This window comes from Peromyscus maniculatus, chromosome 5 (genome assembly GCF_049852395.1).
Source record: "Peromyscus maniculatus bairdii isolate BWxNUB_F1_BW_parent chromosome 5, HU_Pman_BW_mat_3.1, whole genome shotgun sequence".
NCBI classification, from domain to species: domain Eukaryota; kingdom Metazoa; phylum Chordata; class Mammalia; order Rodentia; family Cricetidae; genus Peromyscus; species Peromyscus maniculatus.
In genome coordinates, this window is record NC_134856.1 from 106,426,134 (window position 1) to 106,448,138 (window position 22,005).

The following is a 22,005-nucleotide window of genomic DNA, read 5'->3' on the forward strand; positions in this document are numbered from 1 at the left end:
TCTATTTTCTATCATTTGTGTACTTTCATGATAATTTTTTTTGTGTGTTTGTTTTTCTTTATTTGCAAAGACACAGAAGCTTTGTGATTCCTTCCTGGGATGAGGATTGAAAGCGTGTATTTAAGGCAATTGGTACTGTTGGTTTAAAGCTCTCTCCTTCTTAGGGTTATCTCAGAATTGATAAGCATTCATGTTTCTGATTTGTTCTCAGACACAACTTACAGCTATAAATGGAGTTTAATGAGCCACCCTATAGACTTTCAAGGTAAAATCAAACAAGAGAACAAGCCAACTCTTCACCTCTCTCAAGTAAGTAACAGGTTTCACACCTCAAAATCCGGTTAGCAACATCTTTGCTGGTGAACCCAGAATTCTCTCTTAGGATTAAAAACAAATGAAGAAGCCAGGCATGATGGCATGTGCCTGTGGTCTCAGCTACCTGGGAAACTGAGGCAAGATTGTTTGATCCCAGAAGTTCAGGCCAGCCTGGGCAACATAATTGAATCTCCTGTCTCAAAACAAAAACAAAAACAAAAACAAAAACAAAACCAGAAAGATCAGAGAGTTATAATTACATAACGCTCAAGCAGGCAGATGGATGGTTAAATGAGGAAACGTTCAGTAGCTTTTCTGTTTGAATTGCTTGGCATATTATCAGTTCAAGATAAAGAGCCTTGGAAGCCCATACTGTGTGGTGGATTCAAAGCCTGGGTTCTAATTCCTGCAGTCTTTAGTTAAAGATAACTCAGGTGGTCACCAGGCATGTTCTGTGAGTTTCTAGCAATTCCATTCTAGTTGCTCAGATTATCAAATCCTGCTCCACACACAAGACACATACCACTTCCTTGGCTCCAAGGAGAACACATTGACTTAATAGCTAGGGGTCTGGTTTCTTATGAGGTGAATGTCTTCCTGCAAGGCTGTACCAATTCCAGAGCCTTACCAGCTCATATCACTGCTGTGAGACTAAGCTGTTTCTCAGAGCATGATACCCAGACCTCTGCCAGTAAATCTGTGAACTTGTATGTATGTTACAAATGTGTGATTCCAGACTCGGGTGCAGATCAGGGTAGGGTCCTTGCTGAGCACATGTGAGGCCCTGGGTTCACTTTTATCACCGAGCAACCCCCACCCCCCACCCCAAACACAGCACAGTTCCATACACACTCATCCAAGAGCTGCTGTCCTTGGCTCATATAAGGCCTGTGATACCTGTAACTAAGAAAAAGGACTATGTAGGTGACTTAGTATTTTAGAATGCAGTTCTTACATTTGTAGCAGTCCTAGACACATTGAAATGAGGCTTCCTCTCAAGCCTTTGGGATGCTGTTCTAGAAGGCAGATTCTAATGTCTTCAGATGCTCACCACCCATGTGTCTGTTTTTACATTGCAGTTGTCCGTGGGACTCTATGCCTTCAGAGTAGCTGTTTCTAGTGAGGATGCATTTGGAGAAGGCTATGTCAACATCACTGTTATGCCAGGTGAGTCGGGTGGGAGAATGGCCGCTTGGCTGTGCTGGTCTCATGTTCTGCACCCGGATGCCACGGTTGTATAAACTGACGACATGACTGCTCCATGGTATGGTTAAAGGGAAGGTTTTTTATTGTAGGTGTGTGTGTGTGTGTGTGTGTGTGTGTGTGTGTGTGAGAGAGAGAGAGAGAGAGAGAGAGAGAGAGAGAGAGAGAGAGAGAGAGAGACAGACAGACAGACAGACAGACAGACAGAGGCATCTGGAAGAGTCCAGAGCAGAGAGAAGTGGACTGGACACTGTCAGGGCTGTCTGTGAGAGAGGAGGGAATAGCAAGGGAGAGAGACTAGAGAGAACAGGGAGAGAGGCGGGAGCAGAGAGAGAGGAAACATAGCAAGAACACCAAGGCTGTAAGGAGACTGAGTAGCTGGGGTGAGGGAAGCCAGCGAGCTGAAGGGAGTTTAGGGTAGGGAGGAGGTGAGAAGGGCTAGATGCTGGACTTTGTAACAGGTACTGGTGATACAGAGGGAGCCTGGAAGCCAGCATAGGCTTTGATATGCTGAAAGGTGCCACAGGTGCCACATGTCCCTTCTGCCAGAGGTAAGGGAAATGAATCCTTATGACAGAGGAAAAACTAGCTTCACGAGTTCCTGAGGGATGCTGGCTTTTTTTTGTTTGTTTGTTTGTTTTTTTCAAGACAGGGTTTCTCTGTGTAGCTTTGTGCCTTTCTTGGAACTCGCTTTGGAGACCAGGCTGGCCTCGAACTCACAGAGATCCGCCTGCCTCTGCCTCCGGAGTGCTGGGATTAAAGGCGTGCACCACCACCGCCTGGCAAATGCTGGCTTTTATCTAACTGCCAGAAATCCTCCTGTAGTCTAGGTGGAGCTCTTTTCTGGATATTTGGACTGCCTTTGGAGTTTGGACCGCATATTCTTTTATTTTTACTTTAGAGACTGTCTTAGTTAGAGTTCTATTGCCATGAAGAGACATCATGACCAAGGCAACTCTTATAAAGAAATGCATTTAATTGGGGTCTTGCTTACAATTTCAGAGGCTTAGGTCATTGTTATTATGACAGGGAGCATGGCAGCGTGCAGGCAGGCATGTGCTGGAGGAGTTGCTGAGAGCTTTACATCCTGATCCACAGGCAGGCAGGCAGAGAGGCAGGGGTGGGGGGTGGGAGGTTGGGGGGGGAGGGAGAGAGAGAGGGGGAGAGATGGGGGAGGGAGAGAGCCTGGGCCTGGTGTGGGCCTTTGCAACCTCAAAGCCCACCTCCAGTGACACACCTCCTCCAACAAGGCCACGCCCCCAATCCTCTTCAACAGTTCCATTCCCGGTGACTGAGCATTCAAATACGTGAGCCTTTGGGAGCCATTCTCATTCCACACACAACCCCCTCCCCGGCACCATTGCAGAGAAACATGCAAGGACATATATGTTTAGTCTTTTTGTTTTCTTTTGCTTTTTATGTAACGCTAGCACTTGCTTGACATGCTACTCAGGTATACAAGGTAACTACTCGCTGTTCTTGAATGATGACAAGCTGTACCTTGACCCTCCCTGTCCAACGCTTACTCTATCCACCTTCTTTCCTCATGATCTATAACTTTCGTATAGGAGCACGGATATTTCAGATGCATTCACCTGTGCCCCTAAAGGATCAGGGGCACACATGTGTCATGGACTATCAAGTCCACCCCTGGGTCACAATGCAGTGTATTCATGTGGGTTAGAGGAGGTGACCTTTGGTCCTGGTGGGCACACCCTGCTCTGTGTCCTGGCCTCCAGCTTCCACTTACCCATCAGCTCAGCGGAGCCATTGGCCTCCATCATGTTTGTGGCAACACCACCCCCTAGCCATTTCTCCTGGGGGCCAGCAGCTCCACCTTTCCCACAGTCTACTTACTACTACAGCTCAAGTCTTGTGATGGTGGTGGGCACCTTCGGTCAAAGATTTAAGATCCAATTCATGGTTTGGTGATGTTGCTCAGTTGGTAGGGTGCTTGCCCAGTACTGAATACACCTGTATTCACCCTGTAATCCTAGCACTTGTGTGGGAGGCCAGCTTCCACTTTTTCCCCAGGGTACTCTTGAGGAGGGAGGAGTGAGGAGTGAGAAACATTTAGATAGAAAGATAGAGGGGAGAGAAACAGATAGAGAAACAGATAGAAACACAGGATAGCCTCAGGAGGGCCTGGATCAATATCCACTGGCCCCTTCTGTATATTCTAAAGGGCCTTTTGTAGGAATGCCAAGGGGTGGAACAAAAGACCTCCCTTTAGCACAGCCAAGTGCAGACCCTTCCAATCACCTAGAAGCCATACATGAGGTCAAACCATCCTCTAATGCAGCCCTGCTGGGTAAAGCAAGCTCAGATCTCCCAGGAAACCTTTGTGGGCCTCCACACTTTTGGGAGGCACAGACAGGGGAACAGGAGTTCAAGGTCATCATCCATAGAGAACTGGAGGCTACCCTGGTACAAATAAGGCCCTGCACTCTAGTCTTCCTTTTCTGTAATCACGGTACACATTCCACGACTCACCTCTTGAGTATGGGATTGTCTATAGGTCAGTAAATTGACAGACAAGCTCAAAATCCACAGGAGGGTTTAAAAGTTTACGGTTTCCACAGTTGAGACCCAGGGGGATGAAGACCTCTCCAGGAGGTTCAGAATAAGCTCTTAGCGAGGATTCTTTGTTTGTGTGTGACTGGTGTGAGCGAAGCTGGCTTAGCTGCTGTCTGTTTTTTTCTGTCCCACAGCTGCAAGAGTCAACCAGCCACCCACGGCAGTTGTTTCTCCTCAGATACAGGAACTCACTCTGCCCTTGACCTCAGCCCTCATCGACGGCAGCCGTGTGTATCCTCCATGTTTGGATGGTTTCTGTCTGTCTGTACTGTCCGATTGAGCACTCTGTGTCAGGGCCAAGAAGACTTGTTACACCGAGATAAACCAGTGTCTCTTTCAGCTTCGTGTCTTGGGCTCTTCGGCTTCCAGCTGGGAGCAGCAGCATCCCTGTAATCCCAGCACTTAGGCAGCAAAGGCAGGAGAATGGGGAGTTCCAGGTCATCTTCTGCTACTCAGGGAGTTCTAGGCCAGCCTGGGATACACGAAACACTGTCTAAAGCAAACAACAAACAAACAAACACAATGTTCTTTAGGGTCAGATATTTGATTTGTAATTTAAATAATTACTAAGGATTCTTTTGTGAATTACGTAGCATTTCTAATACTAGCAATTGAACAAAACCTTTAAATATAAGCAAGGTTGGCTTCAGTGAGAGTGAGTAGCATTTTGCTTACTAATTTATTCAGAGTTTATTCTTTAACTAGAGGATGAGGGAAGTCTAACTTTGGGTGTCCATACAAGCGAGGATAGACTATAAACACGTCTAGTGTTAACTTGGTTTAACAGTGTGATGTGCTCTGCATCTGCTTTCCCGTTCATTCAGTCACCAAGTTAACCCCATGGCCTGCTGAGAGTGAGAGGCAGTGACTGTGGCTCCTACTCACGAATGTCGCTCTCTCAGCCCGCCGCCAGACTGTGGACATCACAGTGATGTGATGCTTGCATCTATTCGCATCATATCCACATCCTCCGCCCACTACAGTGAACATACAGCACATTTGTTTGTTTGCTTGTCTGTCTGTACTGTCAGCTCAGGCTGGCCCCACACTTGCTGTGTACTTAAGCTTGACCTTGGCCCTCTAATGCTGGGATTTAGGCTCGTGAGCCTCCATGCCCAGTGGACAGAGAACACTTTAAATGGAAATAATTATATGAGAAAAGGCCAGAATTTTTAAAAATCTTTGATCAGAATAGCTCAGTTATAAAAACCATGCAGGATTATTAGTTGGCCATATAAACTTATTTCCTTAAAGGAAATTGACGAAAAGCCAGCTTCCTTCTAGGTCTGGAAGCCTAGGGTTCTACATGACATACATTGTTGCTCTCTTTTATTATTTATTTGTTTATTTTTGTGACATAGAGATTGAGCCCAGGGCTTTGTGGATGCTGGGCAAACATTCTGCCCTGCTTGGTTTTTTGTTTGTTTGTTTGTATTTTTGTGAGACAAGGTCTCACTGTGTAGCTCAGTCTAGCCTTGAACTCATGCAGATAATTTTGACTTAGTCTCCTGAATGCTAGTGAACTACCATGCCAAAACCACCCCCTCCCCACTTCTCATTACTGGGGATCAAACCACTCAGGGCTTCATATGCATAGTAGTTAAGCACTGTGCCACTAAACTACAGTCCCAGCCTTCTGTATGTGTGTGTGTGTGTGTGTGTGTGTGTGTGTGTGTGTGTGTGTGTGCTCATACTGTGTGTGTATTATGTGCAATATAGCACACCTGAAGAGTTCAGAGGACAACTTTTGGTAATCAGTTCTCTTGTCCCACCTTGTGGGTCCCAGGGATTAAACACTCAGGTCGTCAGCCATAGTGGCAGGTGCCTTTAACTGCTGAGTCATCTTCTCTGTCCTACCCTGGTTTGCTCTTTTAAGTGGGGAAATTTTCGTGCTTGAGTCTTTTTCTGGACTTATATCTTAGTCATTAATATGGTAAAGGGGTTTTGTACATTGTAGATAATCAGCTCTCAACATGTTCAAGAACCTGTTATTCAGATATCTGTATGAAACTGTTGGTAGCATGTCATCAATCACCCAGATGAGTAGCAGCTGAATGTCAAGGCGCTGCACTCTGGGCCACAGTACCTGTCAACAAGTTAGAACAGCCCTACTCAAACCTATGCAAGTCTAGAAAAATGGTGACAATTTAGGGACTGGGAGATGGCCACAATGCATATACTGTGTTCTGTTGAGATCTGTGCAGATGCGTATTTCTACTAAACACGTTTAAGTTTCCAATAAGTTGTAACACTTTCATCTCACCATTCCCATAACTCATTCTGGATGTTGTTTTCTTCCTCTTTGTAGAAAGTACAGATGATACTAAGGTAGTGAGCTACCACTGGGAAGAAGTCGACGGGCCCTTCCTCGGAGAGGTGTTTCTGGCTGATGCTCCAGTCCTACGCTTGTCGAACTTAGATCCTGGTAACTACACTTTTAGGCAAGTGGGTTCTACCTATATTGTGTTTTCCCAGGACTTCTCTTTTGACTGTTTCTTGAAACTGATACTTTCTATAAAAATAAAAATAATATATCACCAAGCAGAGGAAGCGAAATATTTCCCCTATGTCCATGACCTAAAAATGAGCACTCTGAACAGTATGGTATTAAGTGCTTCTTAAGTCACATGCTACTTTAAAACCTTTTCTTTTTTTTCTTACTTGGGTTAAAGTTCTGATGGGAGAGACCCCTGGGGTTTTGTTTGTGGTCAGAGCTGAGCTGGAGTTTGGCCCTTGTCTGTGTGGAGTTTGTGGGACAGTGTGAAAGGAAGCCCAGAACCTGCAGATGACCCCGATGTACAATTTACCCTGAGCTGCTGTTCTCTATTCCTATTTATACAGCTTAGTTCCCAGACACCCGCCCCACTCCCCATCTCCACCAAGGGTGAAATGAGCGAACGGAGACTGTGCTGTTCTTGGGACCATTTCAGTACAGGAGGGCCTGGGCAGCTTGCTTCTCTCTCTCTCTCTCTCTCTCTCTCTCTCTCTCTCTCTCTCTCTCTCTCTCTCTCTCTCTCTCTCTCTCTCCCTTTCCTTTTTTCTTTTTTCTTTTGGTATGTGTATGTTGAGCATTTTGTATATATTTGAAAATGCTTAACCCTAAAATGCTTTGCAAAGAGTGTTCTGGAAGCATGATTGTAGAAAATCCTCTAGAAATGACTTTAGAAACTGGGTGCTTTGTAGCTGAAATTCACAAGTGGTTCAGTCAGTAAATTCTCAAGATCAAAGGCAGAAGTGGCTCCCGGTAACACTCTTAGCATGAGTCATTGGAGAGGGGTGTGTAGTGATGCTCTTAGGATGAATTGTTGGAGATGGATATCTGGTGATGCTCTTAGGATGAGTTGTTGTAAGAGGTGCCTCGCAATACTCTTAAGATGAGTTGAGTTGTCTAGAGAAGCTTCTTGGTTTCCTTGAGGGGGCACATTCTCCATTCAGCATCTCAAAGAGTAGTAGATCCATAAAAGCTAAGCCTTAATGTGGAAACATATTATGATTCAAAAGTAAAATGACATTCAAAAATCCATGACAACAGAAACAAAGAAAAATATCTTCTGGCATGTATGCTTTTCTTAGCCTCATCCTCAAGTTTCTATTTTCACCTTTCTTTTTTTTCCAAGACAGGGTTTCCCTGTGTAGTTTTGGTGCCTGTTGTGGATCTCGCTCTGTAGACCAGGCTGGCCTCGAACTCACAGAGATCCACCTGCTTCTGCCTCCTGAGTGCTGGGATAAAAGGCGTGTGCCACTGCCGGCTGGCCTCTATTTTCACTTTTTTTCTGAGAATGTTTGGTCTGAGCAGGCTAAGGTGACCACTTACTTTCAGGTGTGGCACAAGCTTGGATGTAAGAGCTTCCTTTTCTCTTTATAGGTTGACCATCACAGACTCAGATGGCGCTACTAATTCCACCACAGCAACCCTCATCATCCATGGTGCCGTGGACTACCCACCTGTTGCCAATGCAGGGCCAAATCAGACCATAACTTTGCCTCAAAACACCATAACTCTGAATGGAAACCAGAGCAGTGATGATCACCAGATTGTCCTCTATGAGTGGTCCCCAGGCCCTGGCGGTGAGAGCAAAGAGGTGGTCATGCAGGCAAGTCCTCTATCCTGCCTGCAGACTTTTATCCTATCTCTGTCTGTCTGTCTGTCTCTGGTCTCTGTCCGTCTATCCATCCATCCACCATCCATCCATCCATCCATCCATCCATCCATTCATCCATCTATCTATCATCTATGTATCATTCATTTATCTATTCTTGGTTTAGGGGGGTTGTTAAATCAGAAAATCTGTTTTACAAATTTCTCAAACTGTGAAGTGGTGGGAAGAGCATGTAACTCACAAGTCTCCCCCAAGTTTACATCCCTTGCTGTCACACACCCAGGTAAGCACAGAACAGCAACCAAGCAGTCAGTCCTGTTGTTTCAACTCGATCATGACATCCTTTGGGAAAAAAGCAGACATAGTATTTGTTAGAGCAATATTTTATTTAGACTTGGGAGAAACATTAGAGGTAATTAACCTAACTACGTTATCAGGAAAGCAGATATTATTCTGTATGCCCCACTTACTGAAACACTGTAGCAGATACTGCTGTGTTTACCACTCTAGAAGTGGGGGGACCTGGGAGAATGGAGCCTATAAGCAAGGCGGACTAAAGTCTCATCAATAGCCAACTTTATTCAGAACATCAGACAATTTATATTCCAAGGGTTAACAGGAGTGACATGAGTCAAGTGTCCAGTCACAGGGCAAGCCGCAGCTGGCGAGCAAGCTGCTCATGGCAAAAGCATGTTTATCCACATAGGCATATAAACAAATAAGAATAGCCGGTTGTAATGAACATTCTGAAGTAAACTCCTATCCACTACTCCTGGGGGGCGGGGCACGAAAGCGTAATCCAAGAACAATTTCATGTTTTTGAAGAAACTGAGGTCACTCTTGTCTTGGCTACTTGGAGATTTTTCACAAGCACTCAGAAATCTCCTTACACCTCCATTCTCGGACCCTGTTCCAACGCTGCTATACTGAGTTCCAGGGACTTTATTAATTGGCATTCCTTCAATGCTGTGAGGACACACAACAGACTCAGAATTACATTGTCTCGGGTTCACACCCGTTTTTATTTTCTCCTTCCCTCCTCCTCTCCCCGTTTTTCCTCCCCTCCCCCTTTTTTGAGACAGGGTCTCACTGTGTAGTCCTGGCTGGTCTGGAGCTTGCTACGCAGACCAGGCTGGCTCCAAACTCACAGAGATCCGCCTGCCTCTGCCTCCCCAGTGCTGGGATTAAAGGCGTGTGCCACCACACCCTGCTTCTTCCTTCCTTCTTTTAACTTCTGCATGCACCGCCTAGCACCTCACATGTACTAGGCGAGCTCTCCAGCCCTGAGTGCTAGCCCTTTCCCCTTTCATATTTTTCAAGTTGAGCTAGGGTCTTCCTAAGTTGTGCAGATCGGCCTTGAACTTCCTCTGTCCCTGGCAGGTCTTGAACTTGCCACCTTCTTGCTTCAGCTTCCCAAGAGTCTTTGTTTGCTTCTGTGGCTGTGATAAAGACCATGACTAAAGGTAACATGGGGGAGGTGAAGTTTATTTCACCTCGCAGCTGGTAATCCATTATCAAGGGAAATCAGGGCAGAAACCCGGAGGCAGACACTGAAGCAGAGGCCGTGGAGGTGCGCTGCTTACTAGCTTGCTCCTTATGGCTTGCTCAGCCTGCTTCCCCATACAACCCAGAACCACCTGCCTAGGGGTGGCACTACCCACAACGGACTGGGTTCTCCAAAATCTGTCATTAATCCAGAAAATGCTCCCCCAGGCTTGCCTACAGGCCAGTCTGATAGAGGCATTTTCTCAACTGAAGTTTTTTCTTCCCAGATGACCCTGGCTTGTGTCAAGTTGAAAAAAAAATCTAATTGGGACACCAAGAAGCTGGTGTGTTAGGCCTGCACCACTGCATCCGGTTTGTTTTCGAGCAGGATCTCTGCATTCAGTGAACCCAGCAGCATCTGTCATGGCACACTGTTTCCTGGGACTTCTCTAAGGACAGTCTTCCTCTTGTTTCCTTTTCTACATTTGCTATTGTGTAGGGAGCACAGACCCCATACCTCCACTTGTCTGAGCTGCGGGAAGGAGAGTACACATTTCAGTTGATGGTGACGGATTCCGCAGGACAGCAATCCGCTGCTCTGGTCGCCGTGATTGTCCAGGCTGGTAGGTGAGATACGAATGAGATTTGATCCCAGAGATGAAAGCAGAAGCGATAGCCAGACTCTTGAGCTTCAGATGTGTCTAACTTGGTGGTCACATCCTGAGGTTCCTGAGCTGGCAGGAAGTCAGAGATGCGAGAGCTGATGGGGCATGGACAACCAAGTTTCCTTTGATGTTCTGAATCTTGTCACTTGCCTCTAAACCATAGTACCAAAGACAAAATGAGAGTCCCTGTCAGCACCAAGTGTGTCTCTGATTGGTCATCTGGTAACTCCTGGGCCTGTCATACTCAGCTGGAGAAAGCTCCAGGGTGTTTTGGGGAGACTGGTTGACTGTGTGGCCTGATACCCAGACGCAGCAGACACTTGGGTGGTGACCCAGGCTCCACTCACTTTCTGGTCTTATAAAAACCCAGGGCTCGGCTACCTGTAGCTTTCGGGAGACTCATAGGTAGCCAGCCAGACCTTGCTTATGATGGTCTTGGTTTGAAAACTTCTCTAGAAAAGGCTCACTGTCTCCACATCCATCGCCTGGTAGCCTGATGATGGGAAGTCTCAGCTGAAAGGCAACTGATTGAATTTTCACTAGCTGATTCAGCTAAGATGTAAAAGGTGCTCCCAACCAGACCCTAGGGATATGGACTTAAAGAAGATGGGCCTGGCCTGTGCTCTTCCAGGGCTGTGGCAAGTGCACGTGAAGTGACATGAAGTTATTCAGGCGCTCTCCTCAGTGAGGAAGGGCACCCACATAAAGAGCACCCACAGAGCACTTGGCTCCAGAAATAGCTTTCACTGGCGTCCCATTGACAAATTCATGACAGGTGATCAGGAGGAGAAGGATGGGGAGTGGAGGGCAAGAAGGAAGGTGTTTAGGAAGAGGGGCCCAGACTCCCAGAAGTCACAGGACGAAAGGGGCCTGGGTACATTGAAGAACTAAAAATAATGGTATGACTGGAGAAAAAAAGAGACGGGACTAGGCCTGTTGGAGACCAGGACTGGGATGAGATGTCCCACAGAGGGGCGGAGCTTTGTGGATGTTTGTCCTTAGGAAATTAGGAAGCCACTGTGCATATTGAGGAGGACAGAGGGGAAAGACACTATATTCTGATGTGTGACTCTTGGCTTGCATTATGTGGCCTTTTTTTTTTTTTTGGAAGCAGAAATAGTAGCTATTCATAAAAATAACACCATGAGCAATATTTTACTTCTTTTTCTTTCTTCCAACATTCAGCTGAGACATTTTCCTTTTTTAAAATATTTATTTTTATCTGCATGGGTGTTTGGCTTGCATGGATGTCTGTGAAGGCCAGAAGGAGGCATCAGAACTGGAGTCACAGACAGTTGAGAGCCACCATGTGGGTCCAGGGGAATTGAACCCAGGTCTCTCCAGCCCACAAGTGAAATGTTGTCAACATGTGCTATGTAGTGGGCACTGTGCTAGACAGCGGGGCTGCAGACAGAAGAGAGCAAGCTGTGCACCCTGATTTCTGTCCCTCTTCCTTCTCCTCCCTGCACTCTTCCTTCCCTCTTGCCCTTGTTTACTTCCTCCTTAATTCCTTTCCTCCCTCTCACCTCCTCTCCTTCCTTCTTCTTTCATTCCCTTCCCTTCCTCCCCTCCTCCCTTCTTCTTCCCTTCCCTTCCTCCCCTCCTCCCTTCTTCTTCCCTCCCCTTCCTCACCTCCTCCCTTCTTTCCATCCTTTCCTCCTCTCCTTCCTTCTTCTCTTCCCCCTTCCTTTTTGCTTCCCTTCTCTCTTCTCTCCTTTTCCCCTCTTTAACGTCTGTAATTCTAGAGAACAACCAGGCTCCGGTGGCTGTGGCAGGCCCCGATAAGGAGCTGTTCTTCCCGGTGCAGAGCGCTACACTGGACGGGAGCGGGAGCAGTGATGACCACGGCATCGTCTGCTACCACTGGGAGCACATCAGGTAGTGTATCCACCCAGCTCTGAGGCCGGGTCACTGCTGAGTGACCGCATCCCTTCCCTGGAGGACCGTGTTAAACTGCAGCCCGAGCTTGTTGAGGAGTCAAGATTTAAGCAAAGAGTAACTAGGCCTTATTGATAAAAATATGTATTATAGGCATGGCACTACATGCTTGTAATCCTTGCACTTGGGAGGCTGAGGCAGGAAACTCTTGAGTTCAAGGCTAGCCTAAGCTACATAGCAAGACCCTCATTTCAAGCAAACAAGCAAACAAAAAGAGGATAGTGTTTTGGGAGAGATGGTCACCAGTTGGCAGTGGAGGGAAGTGGAACTCAGAACAGGTGGACAGGGCTGGCGTGGTATGGGGTGAGCTTCCTGGCAAAAGAGATGTAGGGAAAGCCATGTGTGGTCTACACTTAACCAGCCCATTGATTTCATAGGACAGATGTGCAAGTTCAAGGTGAAATTCACATTATAACATTTTCTGTTTTACCTACTGGGTCTCAATATACCACAAGGCTTTTGAAGAAGGAACTGCATCCTTCCCATTTTTTTGTTTGTTTGTTTATTTTGAGGGTTTTACTTTGTAGTCCTGACTGGTCTAGAACTCTCTACATAGACCAGGCTGGCCCTCAACTCACAGAGATCCATTTGCCTCTGACTATCCCCAGCTCCCAAGTGCTGGGATTGAAGGCGTGTGCCACCACACTGGCTGGCTCATCCCCATTTTCAAGGTGAAAAACTTAGGCTTGAAGAAACCAGCAAGGCCGAGTAGTTTAGGCTGCCTAGACTGGAAGAGGCTGCATGGAGACACAAACTGCCTCTGTCTGACAACCAAGTCTAGGTCTTAACGACTAAACATAATTCCTCTCTCCCATGGCAGATCATCTGGCTTGTGCCTTCCTCTTCCATGCATGCCCCAAAGCTAGATGAGGACTAACAGAGTTTCATTCAAAGAAGAAATGGGCAGGGTTGGGGATTTAGCTCAGTGGTAGAGCGCTTGCCTAGCAAGCTCAAGGCCCTGGGTTCGGTCCTCAGCTCCGGGGGGGGGGGGGGGGTAGGGGGACGGGTAGAAATGGGTGGTTGGGTATGGTAGTGCACACCTGTAATCTCAGCACTTAGCAGGCTGAAGCAGAAAGCTCATCATGAATTCAAGACTAACCTGGACTACATAGTGAGACCCTATCTTAAAAAAAATGAAAGAAAAATGAGCAGTTTCTAAAGTTCCATTTTCTAGAGAGATCAGTTCAATGGCATCTTAATTAAAAAAGAAAAAAAGAATAAAAGCCCTTTTCAAAAACCTAGTACATCTTTTTTTGAAAACAGACTTTAGCTTTGACCCTCATGCCAAGCTAGAGAACGTGTGTGCATAAAGAGTTATCTTAGAATTCTGTAGAAGAGCAGATAGAAGGTCACTACAGCCAGGAGTAGAAGCATTTGCCGGGGCACAGATCTCATGCCCACCTTTTGTCCTCACCATCCCCGTTTTACAGAGGTCCCAGTGCAGTGGAGATGGAGAATGTGGACAAAGCCATAGCCACGGTCAGCGGGCTGCAGGTGGGTACCTATCACTTCCGTCTAACCGTGAGAGACCAGCAGGGGCTGAGCAGCACATCCACCCTCGCCGTGGCTGTGAAGAAGGGTGAGTGGACCTGGCGACAGGACCTGAGCCTGCCCTGCCTTCCAGCCTCCCGGGTCCCCAGGCCAGTCCGTGATCACCCAGCAATAGTGGTGTTTGCTCGTGAGTTCACAGCTGACGGAGCTCTGCTCGGGGCGGGCCAACCTTCTCCCTGACAACTGACTTCCCTTAAGTCCTGTCGGGCTTCAGGGAGTGTGCAGAGCAGGAGGACATGAGCCTACAGTCTCTGCAGGGAAATAGTGTTTCCTCTTGTTTGCAAAGCAGTTCACTCTCCTGTGACCCTGGCCATGAAAGATCCAGTTCTGGCCAGTGCTTAGCTTTCTTCTTTCTTGGAAACCCAAGAGCAGAAATATGTTCAAGTTTTATGCTTTGTTTTTTAAAGGAGCAGTTTAAAAATTTTTTATTATGTTTTTATTTATTGTGTATGTGTGGGAGGGGAGTGTGCTTGCCACAGTGTGAGCGTGTGTGAGTGTGAGTGTGTGTGTGTGTGTGTGTGTGTGTGTGTGTGTGTGTGTGTAGGTCAGAGGACAATTTTCAGGGAATCAGTTCTCTCTGGTTACCATTTGGGTCCATTAGCCTTGGTGACAAGCTTGTTACCCACTAAGCCCTCTAGTTGGCCCATATACACCCCCCCCCCTGTTTTTTATAGACAAGTTTTTGGACTCCTCATCCTCTTGCCTGCTGGGATTACAAGTGTGCAGCACCACACCTGGCTTTATTTGCTGACAGGATTGGACTAAGGGCTTCAGGCATGCTAGGCAGGCACTTTACCACTGTATATGCCTAGCCTTCTGTACTAGTTTGGATTGTAAAATTCTCAGTAAAATTACTTGCTTTTGTCTGTCTTCCCATTGGACCAAGAGCTGCTCAGTATCTGTATGTATATCTTGTCTTACAGGTATTTGAGACAGAAAATAATGCTTTGGGTTATCTAAAACAACCTTGGCTATAAGATGGAGCAGTTGTGGGTGGTTTACACCATGCCATTGATAGTGTCTTAAATCAACTTCTTTCCTTTTGTTTTTGCTGTGTCTGACTTAGAAAATAATAGTCCTCCCAGAGCCCAGGCTGGTGGCAGACATGTTCTTATACTTCCCAATAATTCCATTACTTTGGATGGTTCAAGGTCTACTGATGACCAAGGGATTGTGTCCTATCTGTGGATCCGGGATGGGCAGAGTCCAGCTGCTGGCGTGAGTACTGGAAGGGGGCTACCCCTCAGTCATGTACACTGCATCCAGATGAGTCAGTGTGGTCTGCTGTGACAAAAGACAGGGTGGCCTAAACTACAGAACAGTTTTTCCTCATAACTCTAGAGGCTGGAAAACCAGGACCAGGGTGCCAATCTGTTTACCTTTGGTGAGGGATCTCTTTCTGTATCCTGGGTAGCCAACTACTTGCTATGTCTTCATGTGGCAGTGTGAGAAAGGAGGAAAGAGGTGGGGGAACTGCTCTCATGTTTCTTTTATAAGCACACCAATCCTGGGGGTGAGGCCCCACCCCTATAACCTCATTCAACTCTAATTACCTCCTTCTAAATTCTAACTTAGAACTTAGTTGCAGACTAGGACTTGAACATGTGACTTCTCTCTTACCATGCCATCTCCCTGGTTAGATTCATGGGCCTCTGGGTTTGAATATTCTGAGAGCTGGAGACACTAGGCTGTCATTAGGTTTAAGCAAAGTCCTTTTCCTGATCTGATTTTAGGATAGCAAACCACGCAGGTGTGTCCCACCCATGGTGCTCAGGCTCTTGTGTCCTAGAACAGCTATGGATTGAGCCCAATACATTTGTAGATGACAACATCGTGTTACAGTATCAGAAGGTTGGGTACCATGAGGGACATGGAAGCCAAGCTTTCCAGTGGGGCCCTTCTCCTCCTCAGCTTCCTATTTGAGCTTTCTTCCTCCATGTATCAGGTATATCAGATGCATGGGGATTTCCATTTTGCACTTCACAGGGGCAGAGAGTAAAATATAGAGATGGAACATGACTTGGCCAAGGCCAAAGAACTCAGTCTCACACCAAACAGACCCAGATTTTTAGCCATTGGAAGCCGTCGGATCACTTTGCCGCTTAGACTGTAAATTTCCGTACATCTCCCTTTTCTCCATTGCTAAGGACTTGAGATCTACAGAAGCACTCTTGTGGATATACAAAGGTGCGGTCACAGGGAAGGAACTGAAAATGCCTTGTACATTCTAATGTACTTCTAGAATGAATTCTATCTAGCTAGATAGTAGATTAGCTTCTAAATGCATTTCAGTGTTTCTCAGTTCAGATTCCTAATTTTTCATTGCCATCCATTCTGGTCAAAAAGTACAGACAAAAGATTCCAGAAGATTTCTCACCCACTCTTTGGAGCTATGGGCCTGTAGAATGAGTCATCTGTTTACCAAGGCTCTGGGGTCACTTGAGAAGGTGGATATGATATGCTGTGAGGGGACATGCGGTGAGAGCATTATAAAACTATATTAAACAATAAGACCATAAAACTCCATGCTTTGTCCTGAAGCTTTCAACCTAAGCTCTCGCCCTCTGTTAATTAATCATTTGGCCTGGAAAGTTGTTTACCTCATCTTGTTTGGTCCTTGTCCCCACTGGAGTTCCACATAAAGAGGAGCTGAAGATTCAAAACCTTCCTCCTTCCCCTCCCCCCCCCACCCCACTCCTCCTTCCCGCTCCCCCAGCCATATAAGTCCTACACACCTGAAAACAAGAACTCAGAGCTCTGAGCTCTGAAGAGGTTCAGAGACTGGGTACAAGCCTGACAGCTGTCCTGTGGTTCCCTCCTCAGGATGTCATCGGAGGCTCTGACAGCAGGGTGGCTCTGCAGCTCGCCAATCTGGTGGAAGGAATCTACACTTTTCACCTGCTGGTCACTGACAGTCAGGGGGCCTCAGACTCGGACACAGCCACGGTGGAGGTGCTACCAGGTGTGTACGGAGCCCAGGTCACCGGGGCGGGAGGTCCTCTGTGTCTAGCTTCTGCCCTTGGCGGGTCCCACCCTCTGGCAGGAAGATTTTGCTTTCCTGATTTAACATGAAGTAAACGTGGTCAGGCTGAGGGAGGGCAGCCTTGGTGAGCTGGGCATAGTGATGCTGCTGAGTGTAAACTGGACTGGGTAGTGCCCCCTGAGCAGGAAGTGTGCGAGGTGCCAGAGTTTCCATGTAGCCCACGGGTATAGTTGATTATCTTTTGAGAGAAAAACTACTAGATAACGAGGTGGAATAAAATTGGAAAAATACTCCAGAGTGGTTTCTGCAGTGGTCACCCTCCTTACGCCCCCCATCTCTCTCTCTCTCTCTCTCTCTCTCTCTCTCTCTCTCTCTCTCTCTCTCTCTCTCCCCTCTGGTTTTTTTGAGACAGACTTTCTCTGTGTAGTTTTGGTGCCTGTCCTGGATCTCGCTCTATAGACCAGGCTGACCTCAAAATCACAGAGATCCGCCTGTCTCTGCCTCCCAGTGCTGGGATTAAAGATGTGCACCACCATCGCCCAGCTCAGCTCTCTTTTTAAGGCAGGGTTTCATGTGTCCCTGGTTGGCCTCAAACTCACTGTGCAGTAAGGATGACTTTGAACGCCTGATCCTCTTGCCCCCAGAGCCCCAAGTGCTGGTATTGTAGGTGTGTGCTACCACACTCACCTCTCTGCTGTTTTAGAATGATCTCAGTCCTAAAACTAGCTATAAAAGACAGACAAGGGTTCTTTTACACTTGTATTTGTTTATTTTGACCTACTTTTGCTGTGCTGGCCATGGAACCCACAATCTGTGGGTACCGGGCCAGCACCCCTCTCCTGAGCCACGTGCCCAGTCTGGCTTTGAACCCTTCTACAGACCCTGCTCCTTGCCTTACCAAGCCTGTGATCTCGTGGTGAAAATCCTGTGTCTTCTCTCTCCTCAGACCCCAAGAAGGATGGCCTGGTGGAGCTGATCCTGCAGGTTAGTGTCGAGCAGCTGACCGAGCAGCAGAAGGAAACCCTAGTGAGGCAGCTGGCTATGCTTCTGAATGTGCTAGACTCAGACGTGAAGGTGCTCAAGATCCAGGCCCACACGGATGTCAGGTATGGAGCTGCATGCTCAGCCCCCGGTACTCAGAGGTCAGCTATGATGCGGTCAGCTATGATAGCTACTGTCTTTTTGTTTGTTTGTTTGTTTGTTTGTTTTTTGTTTTTTGTTTTTCGAGACAGGGTTTCTCCATGTAGTAGTTTTGGTGCCTGTCCTGGATCTCACTTTGTAGACCAGGCTGGACTAGGCTGGCCTCAAACTCACAGAGATCCACCTGGCTCTGCCTCCCAAGTGCTGGGATTAAAAGGCATGTGCCACCACCGCCCAGCAATAACTACTGTCTTAAGCAAGAAGGTAGATACGCATAGTTGGTGTAACAAAAGTTACATTTTATTATGTTGAGGGTCATCACACAAGGTTCACACTCTAAGTTCCTAACTACATTCCTAAGCCTGTCTCCCCAAGGCTGCTCATCTATGTGATGTATCTTAGCTAGAGGTCGGGTCCAGTCTCTAACAGAAGCCTCTGATGACTTGAGGGTCAGGATCCTGTGGGAGACTCTCCTGTCCCAGGGCAGATCAAGGTGGTGTCTCTCCAGTGTGCAGCATTGCTCTTGGTCTCTGCTTATCTCCCGTCCAGTGGGTGTCATGGGGTTATCTTGAGTGAATGCTGTCACTGGGTTCTGGTGCAGCCCTGGGTATAGTGGGGTTCCTGACTAAGCTATTTTCAGATGTCTAAAAGGCACTTTTTACCATGCTCATTATACCTACCCCGTGCTGGGCCCCACTCGGGAGTCAGACATGAGTACTTACCCCGTGCTGGGCCCCACTCGGGAGTCAGACATGAGTACTTACCCAGCGCTGGGCCCCACTTGGGAGTCAGACATGAGTACTTACCCCGTGCTGGGCCTCACTCGGGAGTCAGACATGAGTACTTACCCAGCACTGGGCCCCACTTGGGAGTCAGAGATGAGTACTTACCCAGTGCTGGGCCCCACTCGGGAGTCAGACATGAGTACTTACCCCGTGCTGGGCCTCACTCGGGAGTCAGACATGAGTACTTACCCTGTGCTGGGCCTCACTCGGGAGTCAGAGATGAGTACTTACCCAGTGCTGGGCCTCACTCGGGAGTCAGATTTGCTGCAGGCCTCCTCTGCTCTCTCCCAGGTCATCTTTCTCCTTGTTTGCTTTCTTGTCTATTATTATTTTTTAAATCACATTCATATTCTTCTGTTGTTATCTTTAAAGAGAAGAGTAAGAACAAGTCATTCTAGGCCCCTCCCTCGGGTCCTGGTAAAGGTTGGTGGACTGAGAGTGTTCAGAATGAAAGAGTTGGGGAACTTCAACGGAGATGAGGCTTTGCTCTGCTGTTTCTGCAGGGCCTGCAGATAGCCTGGGCTTGTGAGGAAGGTGTCTTGTGCAGACACTCTGTGTGAAGAGACTGTCAGTACCAGTCACTGTCTTTAAGGGTTTTACTCAGCCTTTCGTTCTCCCAAATTTCCTGTATTTAATTAAATTTTATTTTTAAAGCTTTCCAAACCAGCGCCAGCACAGGGCAGGAGAATAGAAAGAATGGGATGATTAAAACCCACCATTTCCAGGAAGTGCATTTTGTGGCTATTGTTGGTTCGTCAGTCTGGATTAGTTTTCCAGAGAACTGAAATTTATTTAGAAAAGTGACTAATGAAAACATATTCTAATTAACTAATTATAGTGCTGCAGATGGGACCTAGGGCCTATCGAATAAGGGTTCCACTATTGAGATTGCTCAGCAATTAAGAATATAGACTACCGCCGGCCGGTGGTGGCGCACGCCTTTAATCCCAGCACTCGGGAGGCAGAGGCAGGCGGATCTTTGTGAGTTCGAGGCCAGCCTGGGCTACCAAGTGAGTCCCAGGAAAGGCGCAAAGCTACACCGAGAAACCCTGTCTCAAAAAAACCAAAAAAAAAAAAAAAAAAAAAAAAGAATATAGACTACCCTTCCAGGGGACCAGTGTGTCCCACTGCCCATAGTGGGCAGCTTACAGCCTCTTATAATTCCAGGTTAGGGGAGCCAAAGGCCTCTTCTGGTCTCCATGGGAACTTGCATTCATGTGTACACACACACACACACACACACACACACACACACACACACACACACACACAGAGACACACAGAGAAAGAGAGAGAGAGATCACATATCCATATAATTAAAAATAAAAATAAAATCTTAAAAATAAAAGAATGACCCATGTAGTCATGTCAGCAATTATGGAGAGAGATTTTTGACAAAGTCCACAATCCTTTTATGATGAAAACACTTTTGGGTTTAGACAGGTAAGGGGGACTCACCCTTCTCTGGGGCACTGAGCAGGTGTTAAACACTGTTAAAACCATGATGTTAACATTTAATTAATTTAATGATAAATTCTGAAATCCTTGCTATATGCACTCTTCCTGGTGCTCAGCTTTCTCTAAATAAAAATGTGAGGGGTGGGACCATCTGACTCCCTATTTGGAAGCTGTTGAACTCTCTCTTCCTGCCTTGGCTGTCTTGGGCTAAAGGGCGGTCAGTCAGACAGTTGTCTGGACTATTCTTACATTCCACTAGCCATCTTAAACTCTCCACAGATGCCTTGAGACATCTATGCAAATGTAACATTTGATTTCTTTGGCTCCTGTAGGCGTAGCCTCAGCCAGGACTATTGGAAAGAGTTTGTACCAGACACTGAGCTATTACAAGCTGTGACTGTTAATCTCACTTGTCAATTTGATCTAAAAAATCAGCTAGGTGACGACCCTCTGGATGTGCCTGTTGAAAGATTGTTTTGATTAGGTTTATTGAGATGGGAAGAGCCATGCACTATGGGTAGCACCATTCCCTGGGCAGAGGATCCTGGCCTGTATAAAAAGGAAAAAATGAACTGAACGTAAGTGTTCATCATTTTCTGCTTTCTGACTGTGGGTGCAGCATGACCAGCTGCCTTCTTGCTACCAGGTTCCTCAAGCCATAAGCTCAAACAAACCCATTCTCCCTTTGCCATGGCAATAGGAAAAGGAACCTAGACAGAAAATCGGTACCAGGAGTAGGGTCAATGCTGTGATAAACCTGACCATGTGGTTCACAGGCGTTTGGAACTTGTTTTTGGAAGGAATATGTAGAAATTTGGAACAATTTGGAAGTTTGGGGTAGAAAAGCTCTAGAAGGCTGTAAGTAAAACTTAGGAGACAAGAATGCTGAAAGAAGTGTGGACAGTGGACAGACAGATGCCTGACTGTTGAGGTCTCAGTAGAAAACAAGGACTCTATCAGGACCTGGGGTAGGGCCCATTCGAGTGATATTTTACTAAGAATCCTGTTTAATTCTGCCCATGCCCTAAAAACTTGAGTGAAATTGAATTTAAAGCTAACAGACTAATTCGTTAGGCAGAGGGGACTAAGGACAAGAGAGTATTTAAGCTGGTGCTGAGATCATCTCTGGCCTCAACATGTATTGCACACCTGCGAACACACACCTGCGAACACACACCTGCACACGCTCACACATGGGTGAGAGACGTACAGGGAGGCACATGAATAGAGCGCCAGGTCATAAAGAGGCACAGGTGGTAATGATGCATCTACAAAGCTCAATAAAAGAAATGCCAGGGAAGCCGAGAGAAAGGTCTGGAACATACCTGTCCGGAGTACCAGAGAGCATGATCCTGCCAACACTTTGATTTGAGGCTTTGGCTGTCCAGAACCTAGAGACAGGAGATTGCTGTTGTTTTCAGTGACTAAACTGTAGACTTGTTGGCAGTAGTCCTGGGAAACTCACACAGGTCTCAGTTGGTATTTCTCTACAGAAGAGGTAGGTGTGCCGGTCAGCACATGAAAAGGTGTTTAAGGAACTGCCACGTAAAACCACTCATAAGGCTGGAAGATGGCTTAGCAAGGTGGGCCTTCCTGCTGCCAAGCCAGAAGACCTGAGTGCAGTCATCAGGGCTCACATGGTGGACGGAGAGAACAACTCTCATAAGTTGTCCTCTGATCTCCTCATGTGTGTACCACAGCACATGTACCTGTGTGCCTAGGTGTACATAGACACAGACAGACAGACAGACACACACACACCTCTTTTAAAACCTGTTCACAGGCTGGAGAGATGGCTCAGAGGT

General features: G+C 46.9%; 1 protein-coding gene across 4 annotated transcripts in view; it reads left to right on the forward strand.

The window, feature by feature from the left end:
* Positions 1-22,005, forward strand: part of Kiaa0319 (KIAA0319 ortholog) — a 69,057-nt gene that overhangs the window by 36,843 nt on the left and 10,209 nt on the right. For 2 of the 4 annotated variants that reach the window (XM_076573075.1, XM_076573078.1), the window contains exons 6-16: positions 212-309; positions 1,395-1,482; positions 4,230-4,322; positions 6,404-6,536; positions 7,961-8,189; positions 10,180-10,303; positions 12,091-12,223; positions 13,714-13,862; positions 14,901-15,052; positions 16,658-16,796; positions 17,764-17,923. In XM_076573075.1, the coding sequence (XP_076429190.1) occupies positions 212-309; positions 1,395-1,482; positions 4,230-4,322; positions 6,404-6,536; positions 7,961-8,189; positions 10,180-10,303; positions 12,091-12,223; positions 13,714-13,862; positions 14,901-15,052; positions 16,658-16,796; positions 17,764-17,923 (1,498 nt within the window). Of the gene's footprint in view, positions 1-211; positions 310-1,394; positions 1,483-4,229; positions 4,323-6,403; positions 6,537-7,960; positions 8,194-10,179; positions 10,304-12,090; positions 12,224-13,713; positions 13,863-14,900; positions 15,053-16,657; positions 16,797-17,763; positions 17,924-22,005 lie in introns of all 4 variants that reach the window. The other 2 variants (XM_076573076.1, XM_076573077.1) reach the window with 1 other exon arrangement.